Raw genomic sequence first — 15742 nt, 5'->3', positions numbered from 1 at the left:
GGTTACCTACACAAGTTCCATGTTAAATAAAAGCCCAAAATGTAGCCAAGATTGAAGTGGGAGGAAGAACAGGACCAGGCAGGCAATTTTTATTACCAACCCAATGCTCAACCCGTCCAGCAATGTGAACATTCAGGAACATAGATGAGGCGCTGCCCAACCTTTCGAGTTATTATTGGGCGGTCAATGTGTCAATGGTGCGTAATTGGGTGATGGAGGGGGGGGGGCATGGAAAAGGATGGAGATGGCGTCCTGTGGAGGCACGAGCCTGGGGGCCCTGGTAACGGCGCCGTTGCCGCTCCCTCCCACGAGGTATACCACGAGCCCGGTGGTGGCGGCGACCCTAAAAATATGGGGGCAGTGGAGGCGGCACAGGGGGGAAGTGTAGGGCTCGGTGAGGCTCCATTAAGGGGGAATCATCGGTTCGTCCCGGGGAACATCAACGGGGGATTTAGGGGGTGGTACAGGGTGGGCATTAGGAAGTTGGGGGACCTGTTTATGGGCGGGAGGTTTGCGATCCTGGGGGAATTGGAAGAGAAATTCGGGCTCCCCCCAGGGAACACGTTCAGGTACTTGCAGGTAAAGGCGTTTGCTAGGCGGCAGGTGGAGAGATTTCCTTTGCTGCCCTCGCGGGGGGAAAGGGACAGGGTGCTTTCGGGGGTGTGGGTCAGGGATGGGAAGGTGTCTGACATTTATAAGGTAATGCAGGACGGGGAGGAGGCGTCAGTGTTTGGGGAGTCCTGCGAACCATGCCCATATGTTCTGGGCATGCTCGGCACTGGAGGAATTTTGGAAGGGGGTTGCGAGGACGGTGTAGAGGGTGGTTGGATCCAGGGTCAAACCGGGCTGGGGACTCGCGATCTTTGGGGTTGCGGCGGAGCCGGGAGTGCAGGAGGCGAAAGAGGCCGGTGTTTTGGCCTTTGCGTCCCTAGTAGCCCGGCGGCGGATCTTGCTGCAGTGGAAGAATGCGAGGCCCCCAAGCGTGGAGACCTGGATCAGTGACATGGCGGGGTTTATCAAACTGGAAAGGGTCAAATTCACCCTGAAAGGATCAGTACAAGGATTCTATAAACGGTGGCAGCCTTTCTTGGACTTTCTGGCTCAGAGATAAGGAAATGGGTCAATAGCAGCAGCAACCCGGGGGGGTGTTATCTATTTGTTCAATTTAATATGTTGTTAATTTAATTTGTTGTTGGTCATTGGGGTTGGGGGGGGTGGGGGGGGGGGGGGGTTCGGTGTACGAGCTGTTACGGTTCTGAGGGTGTTATGACTGTTATTGTTAGAGACCGTGGCTATTTTCATTACTGTTTGTTGTTGTATAAATACAAAATTTTTCAATAAAAATTATTTTTTTTTAAAAAAGGAACATAGATGAGGAATGAATGTCACTCTCCATATACCACGGGCTAGTCAGCTGACCCACTGTGGATAAGGGAATTGTTACGAGTGTTCCTCAGCTTCAGTTGCTAGACAAGGTCTATTCTAATTTTTGACTGAACAAGGGACATTTCTGTGCTTCTTGCTTTTTTGCAGATTCCCTCGAGTGGATTTTTTGAAGGTTAGGCAACAGAAAAAAATCAACTTGAGGCAATATACTAAAATGACCAAGCTTTGTGAAGAAAGATGTTCATATTTTCTTTTACTTCACTGGGTAGTTTAATAAAATATGTACATTTGATCGCAGAGGGGAAACAATGGGAGAGGTTTTTCATTTCATTATTGATGCTCCTCATAATATAGAGACCTGGGGTGGGATTCTACCCCCCCCCCCTCTTCTTCTCCCCCCCCCCCTTCTCCCCCCCCCTCTTCTTCCTCCCCCCTCTTCTTCTTCCTTCCTCCCCCCCTCCTTCTTCCTCCCCCCTCTTTTCCCCCCTTCCTTCTTCCTTCCTCCCCCCTCTTCTTCCTTCCCCCTCTTCTTCTTCCTCCCCCCCCTCTTTTTCCCCCCTTCCTCTCTTCCCCCCCTCCTCTTCCTTCCCCCCCCCTCTTGCAAATACAATGGGGGATTGTCTGCGTGCTGTGTTTCTGGGGAGGGGGGGGGGAAGAGGAGCGCCATTGGCTGGCAGCTGGATCTTTTGGTCCCGCACTGTCCCATTGAATCCACCTCCCGCCGCCAGGAAACCTGTGGCGCGGGTTCACCGTCGGCGGGACCGAAATATCCGGCTGCCGTGTAACGGCCGGAAAGGAGTGTGAATAATTGCTTGAATTTCAAATTATCTTTCAACGTTGCCAGAGCACTGGTTTGGACACTCCATATGATGGCTAGTTTCCAACTTCAAGCCCTGTTGTCTTATAAGTTTAACTTCTTGAGAGCTCAACTTTGCTCAACAGTGCTACTGTATTGAACATATTACACCGAGGGCCCCATTGCTAGTATCATCTGAGATTTCAAATTATGACAAGGAACTACTTGAGAACATATAATAGGATTGTATTACATGCAGATTTCTATTCATATATTGACATAAGTATTTTTTTAAGATAAAATGTAATTGGAATAAAATAATGAGCTTTTTAAATAGAATACAGTTGGCTATACAGTGGAGGGGCTGTTCTGCTCATTTTCTTAACATAATTTCTTAAATAATGAATAAAGAATAATTACCTCCCACTCATCTGAGTCACTATATATTTTCGCAGGGACATCTTTGGAGTCATAAAAGTGCTTTGCATGCTCTGTGGTCACCACTATTACTTCAACCTTCAGAAAAGGAAGACAGTAAAAGAGAATTTATAAATGTGGTGTTGCATACCAATCGGAAAGAAAGGGCAGAAGAGAATTGTTTCTCGGATAAATAACAGGGTTTTCATTTCAAGAACAATGGCAGCAGATGTGACATCGCTCTGGCTGGTACAAGCAAACTTCTGCTTCATAAGTGGTTTTTCACAGGAAAACACACATTGACCATGTCATACGCATCTGAAACTTTAACTGTTTCTCTCTCCACAGATGCTGTCAGACCTGCTGAGTTTTTCCAGCATTTTCTGTTTTTATTACATATCTACTATGCTTCTAATTTACTTCACCTACGGTTAATCACATTCTCAATCACTAGCATGGAGTTGGGATTGACATACTTGGTCTCCATGTAACCGCAGTACCGTCAGAAACAGAAGTAAATTTACATTGTAAAAAAAATAAATGTTTCACTTCAGCAACAAGTGAAAGTTGCATAGGGGTTATGATACTGTTACTAATAATCCAGAGGCAAGGAACTAAACATCTAGTGACGTGAGTTCAAATCTCACTGAGGTAGTTGGGGAAATTTGAATTCAGTTCACTAAAACATAAATCTGGAACAAAAAGTTAGTGTTAGACATGATGATCATGAAACTACTAGATTGCTATAAAAATCCAACAAGTTGACTAATGTCCTCTAGGGAAACCAATCGGCCGTCCTTACCTGGTTTGGTCATCCGCACTTTGAAATAGTCTAACATGCCACTAGGTTGTCTCAATTATTTGATTTGATTTATTGTCACATGTGCCGAAGTACAGTGAAAAGTATTTTTCTGCAACCGAGGAACGTACACAGTACGTACATAGTAGAGGCAAGAATAATCAACAGGGATCAATGACAAATGGTACATCGACAAAACATTGATTGATTATAGTGGAACAAGGGGCCGAACAAAGCAAATACATGAGCAAGAGCAGCATAGGACGTCGCGAATAGAATTCTTACAGGGAACAGATCAGTCCAAGGGGGAGTCGTTGAGGAATCGTGTAGCTGTGGAGAAGAAGCTGTTCCTACGTCTGGATGTGCAAGTCTTCAGACTTCTGTACCTTCTGCCTGATGGAAGGGTCAGGAAGAAGGCAATCCCTGGGTGGGAGAGGTCTCTGATAATGCTGTCTGCCTTCCTGAGGCAGCAAGAGGTGTAGAAAAAAAGAGGTACAGAATCAATATGGGGGTGGCAAGTTTGTGTGATGCATTGGGCTGAGTTCACCACAGTCTGCAGTTTCTTGCGATCTTGGACTGAGCAGTTTCCATACCAAGCTGTGATGCATTCGGATAGGATGCGCTCTATCGCAATTAGGGGTGGCTAATAAATGTTGAGCTTGCCAGAAGCATCCAGACCCCATAAATGAATAAAACCAACATAACCCTTTATGAGCCATAGTCAGCTGAAGACAATTTAAATAGCTAGAGATCACAAATTTTATTTTTGAAGTGCAGTCACTGTTTATGAAAGCAAAATTAGGTAGATGATTCACGCAAAGTAAGTTAGCATACACACAGAATGGATTATTGAGCAAATAAGATTTCTGATTGTGTTGGCTGAGGGAGGCATGTTGACCAGGACATCAGAAGTCTTCTTTGAATGAGATATTTTAAATCCAATTGAGAAAGTCATTGTGACTGTGATTGCACTTGAAAGGGTGCAGGGGATAGACTCACAGGATGTAGCTGGGCTGGAGAATTTCAGTCATGAAGAGAGTCTGGATAGGTGGAGTTGTTCTCCTTAGAACAGAGAAGTCTGAGGACCTAACTGAGGTGTACAAAATTATGAAGGACATAGGTAGGGTAGATAGGAAGAAACTTTTCCCTTAGTTGAGGGGTGGATTTAGAGGGGATTTGAGGAAAAACTTTTCACCTTGAGGGTGATGGGAATTTGGAACTCACTGCCTGAAAGGGTGGTAGAGGTGGGAACATTTAAGAAGCCACAGCATGCAAGGCTACAGACTAAGTGCCAGAAAATGGGATTAAAATAAATAGTTGCTTGATGGCTGGAACAGACATGATGGGCAGAAGGGCCACTTTCTGTGCTGCAAAATTCTATGGCTCTATAAAGGAAATGGCATTTAAGGGGAAAAACAGCAAAATTCTTATGTGCAACACTCCATTAAGCATGTCACAAGAATGCAAGGTGGCATGGGAAGATGAATATATTCCCCAAGAAATATTGCCAGAGTCGAACGTGCACAATAACCAAATTCATCTTTGTGTGGGGAAAAGAAAATCACCTTGAGGTTCATCAGTTAGTCTGCATACAATACATGATTCTTTAAGGTTCATTTTTCCAATGTAAAAGTAGTCCATGCTATAAATAAAAAGTTGTATTAAATTTCTGGATCTGAGGTAGCTGAATAAAACGAGAAAGTAACTGCTTTCTCATAGACCATAGCCTTCCTCCCCCTGCCACACAGTCTTTTTCCCACAGCTATTATCTTACTGATCTCCAGGTGTCATGAAACGTTACGAGAGTTTTTCTTTAACACCACTGCATTGAAAAAAACACTTCCATTTTATAACTGATCGCAGCTCAAGCACATTTCTAATTTTACTGTAACTGTAAGAAATTTGCCACATGCAAAGGGCCTTTCCTACACTTCACAACACTTGCCCAATGGCTTTTTCGGAACGTGTGTTAAATTATGTCATTTTTAATTATTTAGATACAATTGTCTCGGGATCAGCCTGTGCCTCAATCGTGGAGTTGGGGAAGGGATGGGATTAACGATGGGAAAGAAAGTGTTTCACTCACAGGAAGGATCATCTAATCGGTCGATATAAGTCTATTAATTCTCCAACTGACACTATAAATGAAGTAACGTGAGGATGGAGATGTTTTGGTCTCAGTTTTGGTCTCCTTACTTGAGAAAGGACGTACTGGCGCTGGAGGGTGTGCAGAGGAGATTCACTAGGTTAATCCCAGAGCTGAAGGGGTTGGATTATGAGGAGAGGTTGAGTACACTGGGACTGTACTCGTTGGAATTTAGAAGGATGAGGGGGGATCTTATAGAAACATTTAAAATTATGAAGGGAATAGATAGGATAGATGCGGGCAGGTTGTTTCCACTGGCGGGTGAAAGCAGAACTAGGGGACGTAGCCTCAAAATAAGGGGAAGTAGATTTAGGACTGAGTTTAGGAGGAACTTCTTCACCCAAAGGGTTGTGAATCTATGGAATTCCTTGCCCAGTGAAGCAGTTGAGGCTCCTTCATTACATGTTTTTAAGGTAAAGATAGATAGTTTTTTGAAGAATAAAGGGATTAAGGGTTATGGTGTTCGGGCCGGAAAGTGGAGCTGAGTCCACAAAAGATCAGCCATGATCTAATTGAATGGCGGAGCAGGCTCGAGGGGTCAGATGGCCTACTCCTGCTCCTAGTTCTTATGTTGGCCAACTAAAGGCAAGAGTGTGGGGGTGGGCAGCGGGAGGTCATGTAATGACAGCTGCAGGAATGCGCCCAAGCAAACTTCGCAACCCTAGCCCTATTCCAGAAGTTTAAACTTACAAAATATGACGAGCACAGTACTGATGAATTTTCACCTTATCAAAAAGTGGGGCTCCTTGAACACGATAGAAAATAAAGTTCCAATCTCACTCTTCCTGTTTCCCAGTGTATATTGAACATCTTATTTAAACAGCGTGGGAGACTTCCTTGCAAATGCTTCCCTGAACCAAAATCAGGTCAACTGTTCGTTCACCTCATTGCTGTGGGTAAGGGTTGCTTTTGAGCTGAGGTGAAAAAAAGGGTAGAATTTTCATCAGTCTTTCAAACCCAGTCAGTCTTCCTGTAACTGTATAGGTTTGAAATTAAAGAGGAAAACAGTAAGATCATCTGTGAAAGGTGGAGAAAAAAGCCTGACAGGAAAATTACATCAGCTGCTAGGCTATGATTTGGTTAAAAATACTCGTTTGATTTACCATAGTTGTTGAAATCAAAAGAGTGCCCTATTATTTTAAACTGCAGTGTCAAAAAACTTATAAAAATGCATCAGTAAAGTTCAAAGAAACAGTCTTCATGTGCATATATTGCAAAGAGGAATTTAATGGCTTCATCCAATTGTAAGGATGCAAAAATTCTAATTTGAACATAAAGCACATAACAGAGTGACTGCTACAAATTCTAACACATTTTACCCTATAAATCATACAGCACAGGAGGCCATTCGGCTTACTGTGCTTACGCTAGCTCCTTGAAAGGCCTATCAATTGGTCTCACACCCCTACCTTTTCCCCATAGTATACATTTTCACTTCATGTTTATTCAATTACCTGTCAAAAGTTATTATTGCATCTGTTTCCAGTGCTCTTTCAGATGATATATTCCAGATCACAACTCTCTGCACAGTAAAATTCTCATCTCTGGTTCTTTTGCCAGTCACCTTAAATCTGTGTCCTCCGGTTGTCAACTATTTTTTAAAAAATTTCATTCATATGGGCATTATTGGCTAGGATGGCATTTATTGTCCATCTTTAAGGCAGTGATAAGCTGCCTTCTTGGACCACTGCAGCCCATGTGCCAAGTTCATTCCTTTTTCAGAGGGCATTCAAGAGTCAACCACACTGCTGAGGATCTGGAGTCACTTGTAGGCCAGACCAGGCAGGATATTAATCAACGAGATAGGTTTTTAATAACCATCGTTGAATTGTTCATCGTTAGATAATCGACATCGACAGACTTCTAATCCCAGATTTCTCTTGATCTGCCATGGTGGAATTTAAACCAGGTCCCAGAGCATTACCGTGTCTCTGGATTACTAGTCCAGCGACAATAACACTACGCCACCACCTTTTCTATTCTGTTACTGGAAACAGCATCTCCTTACTTAGTTAGTCTATCAAAGCCTTCAAAATTTTGAGCACCTCTGTTAAATTTCCCATTACCTTCTGTTCCCTCAGGAAAATAACTTCTCTTGTCTCCATGCAACTGAAGTCCCTCATCCCTGTAACTATTCTAATCAATATCTGCATTCCCTTCAAAGTCTTGACATCTAAGGTGGGTGCCCAAAGCTGAAGAGAATACGCCAGATGGGACCGAATATCAGTGATTTATAAAGATTGAGCTATCTTGCTTTTGTACCCCATCCCTCTGTTTATTGAGCTAAGAATTCCATACATTAACAGCCTTATTAACTTGTCATGTGTCTGATTTGGTTAGTCATGAAACAACTAGTTCAGAGATGATTAAAAGGCATCAGATTTTTTTTTCTTCAATTCAGTTGTTTCAATATTTTCCTGGAATAATTGCTTTAAGAAGGCATGGGGAACACAATATGGACCTTATATGGATCATGAGACAAATCAACTTCATACTCCCAGAACACCTTGATCCACTGCAATTTGCATACCACCACAACCGGTCCACAGCAGACGCTAGCTCCCTGGCCCTACACTTATCCCTGGAGCATTTCGACAACAAGGACTCCGAAGTAGGACTCCTATTCATTCACTACACCTTCAACACCATAATCCCAGCCAAGCTCATATCAAAACTCCAAAACCGAGGACTTGGCGCCTCCCTCTGCAACTGGATCTTCAACTTCCTGATCCATAGACTACAATAAGTAAGAATGAACAACACCTCCTCCACCATAGTCCTCAATACCGGGGTCCCGCAAGGCTTCTTCCCCGCTGTTACCAGACTCCTGAATGACCTTCTTATGGACTGAACTGATCTCTCCACGCATCTTCTCTACTGAGCAGTACTACACGCCGTATGCTTCACCCGATGTCTGTTAATTTACTTTGTGTATTTATTGTATGTCCTATGTTTTTCACGTATGGAACGATCTGTCTGGGCGCAGAACAATACTTTTCACTGTACCTCCGTACACGTGACAATAAATCCAAATCCAAACTAAAGATGGACTATAAATGCTGGCTAGTCTGCCGTTTGTGGGAATTTGCTGCACTTGCGACATTCAATAGTGAATATACTACTAAAGTACTCCCTAACTGTTATGCGCTTCGGGACATTGAAGTTGTGAAAGATGCCAGATAAATGCAAATCTTTCTTCCTTTCTTATAGAGATGCTGTTAGGGGTGGAGTTGCAAATCCAACTGTAATTAAACTAAAATAGGAACAGAACAGATGTGTAATAGTAATCTGTATCCGGCCAGGGGTTGAGTTCTCTGAACTGGATTTCTAACCACATGGGTGGAAGTTCATTAGGCAGATGAAACCAGAGAGTTGCCTGCCAGATATGGGGACATTCCTCCCCAAAAAAACCTAAGATTTTAAAATTATTGGCATAATACATCTTTAGATGTGCAAACACATTTGTTCGGCTGGTTAGACTTTCCAAAGAGGGACAGTATGTACAAATAAGCCTACATTCTATTTGATAAATGGTCCACTGAAGTTGGGAGTATCTCACAGGAGAGGCAGCAGCAAAGGTGGACCCTCTCCCCCTTGAGGTTTAAAAACAGGGAGAAATGGGTGGCAGCCACCAGCTGGAGACAGATTGGATGGCATTCATTTGTCAACCTTTCTCTTAAGTCACAATCAACCAAAAGGATGGGCAGGAGAACCATAATCTTAAGCAGATGTCTTCCACTATGCACACATCTGGTTTTAATTTTCTTCTTTGGGAAAATAATTGCACTGAGAGAGAAAAGGTCCCCAGAGGGCACTTAAGGACATTGAATAAGAGTCAGTGCTTTGAGGGGAATGAAAGACCCAAATTAAATTTTCTTTCAAAGTCCTTGTGATAAAGTTATGTTACTGAATGAGTTTGGTTTTTTATGTCAATAAAAAATGTTGTTTATTCCAAATGTATTAAGAACAGCAACTTACATTGAGATAGCATTATGGTTAAAAAAAAACATGAGTGTCATCAAATATGACTTGATGCTGAGCTACAGATTTTGGGAAAGGTGATCAGAGAGATAGGTTCTCGGCAATGTCTTGAAGCAGAAAAGAGAAGTGCAAATAATTAGGTCGGGACTGCTGAAGGCAAACCCACCAACAAGTGCTGATAATTGGGGGTGCTCAAGATGCCAATGTTGAAAAGAAATTAGCTACCATTCATATTTTTTCTTTTTCTATTAGACAAAGAGATTTTTAAAAAGCAGATTTCAAAGCAGATTTAATGCGAAACGTAGTTAACTACAGAATATGTATCATCTGTTTGTATATAGCACCCTCTAGTGATCTTTCTGTTCATTTCCTCGCTGGAAAAAAGACAGAATCACAGAGCAGGTCAGTCCTGGGCTCAGGGACAATGCACGATGCCATGGAGTTGTCAGTGTCACCTATCTCCTCCAGACCTTCATCCACTTCCAGGTGGCAGGCCGACACAAGCCCCATCATTGAACAGTCCTCATTGCAATGTACACAAGAGGGTTGCGATCCATGATAATAACTGCATTTATCTCCAAGGTAAAGAAAATGAAAGACTTGCATTTCGATAGTGCCTTTCACAATCTCAGGACTTCCCTGAGCACTTTTTAAAAATAAATTTAGAGTACCCAATTATTTTTTCCAATTAAGGGACAATTTAGAGTGGCCAATCTACCTACCCTGCACATCTTTGGGTTGTGGGGGTGAAACCCACGCAGACACGGGGAGAATGTGCAAACTCTACACGGTGGCCCGGGGCCGGGATTCGAACCCGGGTCCTCAGCGCCGTAGACAGCAATGCTAACCACTGTGCCACCGTGCTGCCCCCCCCCCCCCCGAGCACTTTTTGAAGTTTAGTCACTGCTATATTGTAGGAAATGTGGCACTTGATTTTGCACACAGCAAGCTCCCACAAGCAGATAATGGCTAGATTTAGTAATGTCGGTTAGAAGATAAATATTGGTTAGAATACTCGGAAGAACTCGCCTGCTTTGTCTAAAAATAGCACCATTGGATCTTTTATGTCTGCGTGGGCAGAAGAGGCCTTAGTTTAACGTCTCATCTGAAAGACAGAACTTCGACAGTGCAGTATTTCCTCAAGCAGCATCACCCTCGATTTTGTGCTCAGCTCCTTGAAATGGAACCCACAACTTTCTGCCTCAATGACGGGAGTGCTCAAAAGTGAGTCCTGGTTGACACTATAATCACGTTGTTCAAGTCCTGAGATATGTGAAAACACCATGCATATGAAAAGCAATAGATAGTAGCAGTAATCATACAAGTCTCCAAAGATACTTTAGTAACTTGAGGAAGCCAGCAGAAGTGGAACAAGTATTGATTGAACTATGTATAATACTCTGCCCACTCTGGAACTCCCCCAATCCAGTCCTTGTTGGGACAGCCAACAGCTCCTGGCCCTGTTTGGACTGGCTTTTACATGGAGATCTTTAACAAGCTCCAGCTGGGTGGCCTCCGTCCCCTGGGAAGCTCATACTCCACGGGTCGCATAGGGAGATCGGCAATGGTTTCCTCATGGGGGTTATGACTGATACAAAGAAGCATCTTTTCTTTGCTCCAATAAATTTTGAAAAGAGTGGAAGATTGCCAAATCCTACTCGCCTGACGAAGAAAACCAGATAAACTAATAAATTCTGATTCTTACAAGTCTCTGAATCCCATAAGACAGCATGAACCATTTAAATTGAATAAGCTAATTAGGGACTGTCAGCATGGAACTGTAAAAGGCAAGGAATGATTGACAAATTTAATTGAATTTTTTCAGCAAATCAGACTCTTAAGAGGTTATTTGGTTCTTTGAAAGACTGTCCATTTAGAATCCGAGAATAAAATCATAGAATTCCTAGTGCAGAAAGAGACCATTGAGTCTGCACCAACCCTGCAAAAGCCCACCCAACTTAAACCCAATCCACTGCCCTATCCTCGTAACCCCACCTAACGTTTGGACACTTAGGGGCAATTTAGCATGGCCACTCCACCTAACCTGCACATCTTGGGACCATGGGAAGAAACCGAAGCGTCCAGAGGAAACCCACGCAGACATGTGGAGAATGTGCAAACTCCCGTCACCGAGGTTGGAATCAAACCCGGGTCCCTGGCGCTGTGAGGCATCAGTGCTAACCACTGTGTCGCCCCACTTCCTTGTTCTTTCCCCATAGCCTTGCAATGTTCTTCTTGTAAAGTTCCAGGTGAGCCACCATACGGAAGCGATGACTGTAAGCGGATGACACTTGGACCGGGGTATTTATGTCCCATGGGGCCCTTGGCTTAAGGGTGTGATTTTGTCCCCTCATCTGGGGAGACATTCAGGTGAGGCCACAGGGACTCTGATGCTCCTGACCTCGTGACCTCCAGTCTGGTTACAACACTTCCCTTCAAGTATTTACCATATATACACACACACACACACACACGAGTAATGGTCGATCTTGTGTAAAAGTCACCCTCCCCTCCGACCTTTGGCTAAAAGTAAATACATTTTTCATATATCTCGCATATAAGAGAACCCCTGACTTTTAGCCAGGAAATCCAAATGTTTACAACCTGCTCACCATTGATGTCAAACTCTCCCCAGTGCAAACTCACACAATGAATAGCACACCACTGAGGTTCAGCTCCTCATATCTGTGCAACATCAAAATGCGGTCTCAAGGTTATCACCTCACTGGTGTGCGCTGCGGTCCTTTGTGATGCTTTTGGGGCAGGATTGGCAGAAAAGTCTCTGATCTTGCAACTCTGCAAAAGCGAGACAATGGGAGAGTGTGGATTACAACACCTCGAAATTAAAACTCATGTAAAAATCGACTCCTAATTTTAGACTAAAAATGTAGTCTTAGAAACTCGGCTTTTACACAAGTCTATTGTAATGTAGGAATGGAATATAGCCCTATTGATGTAGAGGTGACTAGGAGACAAAACGTCATGATAATGGTTCTTTTCCAGATTGGTAGATGTGGGCAGTGATGAATCCATAAGACATAGAAGCAAAATTAGGCCATTCGGCCCATTGAGTCTGCTCTGCCATTCAATCATGGCTGATATTTTTCTCATCCTCCATTCTCCTGCCTTCTCCCCATAACCCCTGATCCCCTTATTAATCAAGAACCTATCTATCTGTCTCAAAGACACTCAGTGATTTGGCCTCCACAGTCTTCTGCAGCCAAGAGTTCCACAGATTCACCACCCTCTGGCTGAAGAAATTCCTCCTCATCGCTGTTTTAAAGGAGCGTCCCATCAGTCTGAGATTGTGTCCTCTGGTTCTAGTTTTTCCTACAAGTGGAAACATCCTCTCCACGTCCACTCTATCCAGGCCTCGCAGTGTCCTGTAAGTTTCAATAAGATCCCCCCTCATCCTTCTAAACTCCAATGAGTAGAGTCCTCAACCGACAAGCTGTTCATTCCAGGGATCATTCTTGTGAACCTCCTTTGGACCCTTTCCAAGGCCAGCCCTCTTTCCTTAGATACGGAGCCAAAGACTGCTCACAATACTCCAAATAGGGTCTGACCAGAGCCTTATACAGCCTCAGAAGTACATCCCCCTTGTATTCTAGCCCTCTTGACATGAATGCTAACATTGCATTTGCCTTCCTAACTGCTGACTGAATCTGCACGCAACCTTAAGAGAATCGTGAACAAGGATTCACAAGTCCCTTTGTGCTACTGATTTCCTGAGCGTTGCCCCATTAAAAAAAGTCTATGCAAAATCCCTCCTTCCAAAGTGCATAACCTCACACTCCACATTGTATTTCATCTGCCACTTTATTGCCCACTCTCCTAACCTGTCCAAGTCCTTCGGCAGCCCCCTTGCTTCCTCAATACTACCTGTCCCTCTACAGATCTTTGTATCATCTGCAAACTTAGCAACAGTGCCTTCAGTTCCTTCTTCCAGATCATTAATATATATTAATGTATAATGCGTATCCGCGCTGACACTTCGATTTGAACCGAGGCAGGAGGAACATGACACTGGAACCTGGTGACTATATCAGATTACAGGGCACGGCAGGCTGAGGAAGAGCGAGCAAGACTGCAGGGGACAGAAGTGAGTGAATTGGACAGATAGGCGGCAAACAGAGTTAAATGCAAATAAATAGGATGCAGTTCCTATTGACAGAAAAATACCAAACTGAAATACAATCTCAAACAGGTTAATTGTGGGTAGAAAAGTAAACTTGAGGGAAAACTATCAAGTTTGTATCCATTTGGCATGCGTGCAAGGTCTTTATGAGTGAGAAGCACACTTAAAAATATTTGAGCCGCATTTCACTGCAGTATCAAGGGAGTGCCAAATTGTCACAGGTGCAGTTTTGTTCAGATAACCTTAAATCAAGGTCCCATCCTCCCTGTTGCTCCTCTGACAGTGCAGCACACCCTCAGTCCTGACCCTCTGACAGTGTGGCACTCACTCAGTACTGACCGTCTGACAGTGCGGCACTCCCTCAGTACTGACCCTCTGACAGTGCGGCACTCCCTCAGTACTGACCCTCTGACAGTGCAACGCTCCCTCAGTACTGACCCTCTGACAGTGCAGCGCTCCCTCAGTACTGACCCTCTGACAGTGCGGCACTCCCTCAGTACTGACCCTCTGACAGTGCGGCACTCCCTCAGTACTGACCCTCTGACAGGTCAGCACTCCCTCAGTACTGACCCTCTGACAGTGCAGCGCTCCCTCAGTACGGACCCTCTGCCAGTGCGGCGCTCCCTCAGTACAGTAGTCCCCCGTTATACTGCGCTCCGCAATACCGCGGTTCGCGATATACCGCGGGGGGGCTTATGGACCCCAACTGTCAGTTGTGTCAATTTCAGCGGCCGGCTCACTTTGATCCGGAGAAGGAAGCTGCTCTCATTGAAACAATCAGCCGGCCGCTGAAATTGACACTGCCGGCTGCTCTCTCTCTCTCCAATCAGAAACATTAAAACTTAAAAGTTGGATTGGAGGGAGAGAGCAGCCGGCAGTGTCAATTTCAGCGGCCGGCTGATTATTTCACTGAGAGCAGCTTCCCTCTCCGGATCAAAGTGAGCCGGCCGCTGAAATTTTAATTGGATCCACGATGGGGGTTTTAAATTTATTTAAAAATCTATGCTAGCGCTTCCCATTGTGAGTCTACGGGGGTCTGACCTCTCCCCCCGACCCCCGTAGACTCACAATGGGAAGCGCTAGCATAGATTTTTAAATAAATTTAAAACCCCCATCATGGATATCCGCGGCTCGGATACAACGCGGGTTGGGGTCTTGGACCCCAACACCCGCGTTATAAAGGGGGACTACTGTACTGACCCTCTGACAGTGCGGCGCTCCCTCAGGACTGACCCTCTGACAGTGCAGGGCTCCCTCAGCACTGACCCTCTAACAGTGCGGCACTCCCTCAGTACTGACCCTCTGACAGTGCAGCACTCCCTCAATACTGACCCTCTGACAGTGCGGCACTCCCTCAGTACTGACCCTCTGACAGTGCGGCACTCCCTCTGTACTGACCCTCTGACAGTGCGGCGCTCCCTCAGTACTGACCCTCTGACAGTGCAGCACTCCCTCAGTACTGACCCTCTGACAGTGCAGCACTTCCTCAGTACTGACCCTCTGACAGTGCAGCACTCCCTCAGTACTGACCCTCTGACAGTGCGGCGCTCCCTCAGTACTGACCCTCTTACAATACGGCACTCCCTCAGTACTGACCCTCTGACAGTGCAGCACTCCCTCAGTACTGACCCTCTGACAGTGCAGCACTCCCTCAGTACTGACCCTCTGACAGTGCAGCGCTCCCTCAGCACTGACCCACCTGCGCCAGGCCGCCAATAGCCGCCGCCAGCTGCGGCAGTTTAACGGCCGCCACGCTCCCGCTGGCCGCCAGCAGCACGCGCCGCATGTCCGCCCGGCTCCAACCATTCACCCCGCACCCGCTCACTGACATGGTGAGAGCCGGTGGGGGGGAGGCTGCATCCCTGACCCAGCACCCTCTCACACTCCCCATCGCCTCCACTCCATTCTTGGCTCAATCCCTATGTTTATTAAATGTATAGCCAATCAGTTCAAACTCCCATCGCAGTGAGGGCGACTGAGACTCATTCCTTTGAATCAGTAAGACTGAGACCACCCTCCCCTTTCGCAATTGGTATGGACGTCCCATGGCCCCCCGGGACATGTAGTCCCAAGGCCCGC

General features: G+C 45.2%; 1 protein-coding gene across 2 annotated transcripts in view; it reads right to left on the bottom strand.

Moving 5' to 3' along the window:
• Positions 1-15499, bottom strand: part of ppcdc (phosphopantothenoylcysteine decarboxylase) — a 93889-nt gene extending 78390 nt beyond the window's left edge. The window contains exons 1-2 of one of the 2 annotated variants that reach the window (XM_038784329.1): positions 15363-15499; positions 2603-2698 (exon numbers count right to left, since the gene is read on the bottom strand). In XM_038784329.1, the coding sequence (XP_038640257.1) occupies positions 2603-2698; positions 15363-15494 (228 nt within the window). In that variant the 5' untranslated portion in view covers positions 15495-15499. The remainder of the gene's footprint in view (positions 1-2602; positions 2699-15362) is intronic. The other variant, XM_038784330.1, reaches the window with a different exon arrangement.
• Positions 15500-15742: the final 243 nt, after the last annotated feature.

The sequence above is a fragment of the Scyliorhinus canicula genome, chromosome 24 (assembly GCF_902713615.1).
Source record: "Scyliorhinus canicula chromosome 24, sScyCan1.1, whole genome shotgun sequence".
NCBI classification, from domain to species: domain Eukaryota; kingdom Metazoa; phylum Chordata; class Chondrichthyes; order Carcharhiniformes; family Scyliorhinidae; genus Scyliorhinus; species Scyliorhinus canicula.
This window is presented reverse-complemented; position numbering and strand designations above follow the sequence as displayed.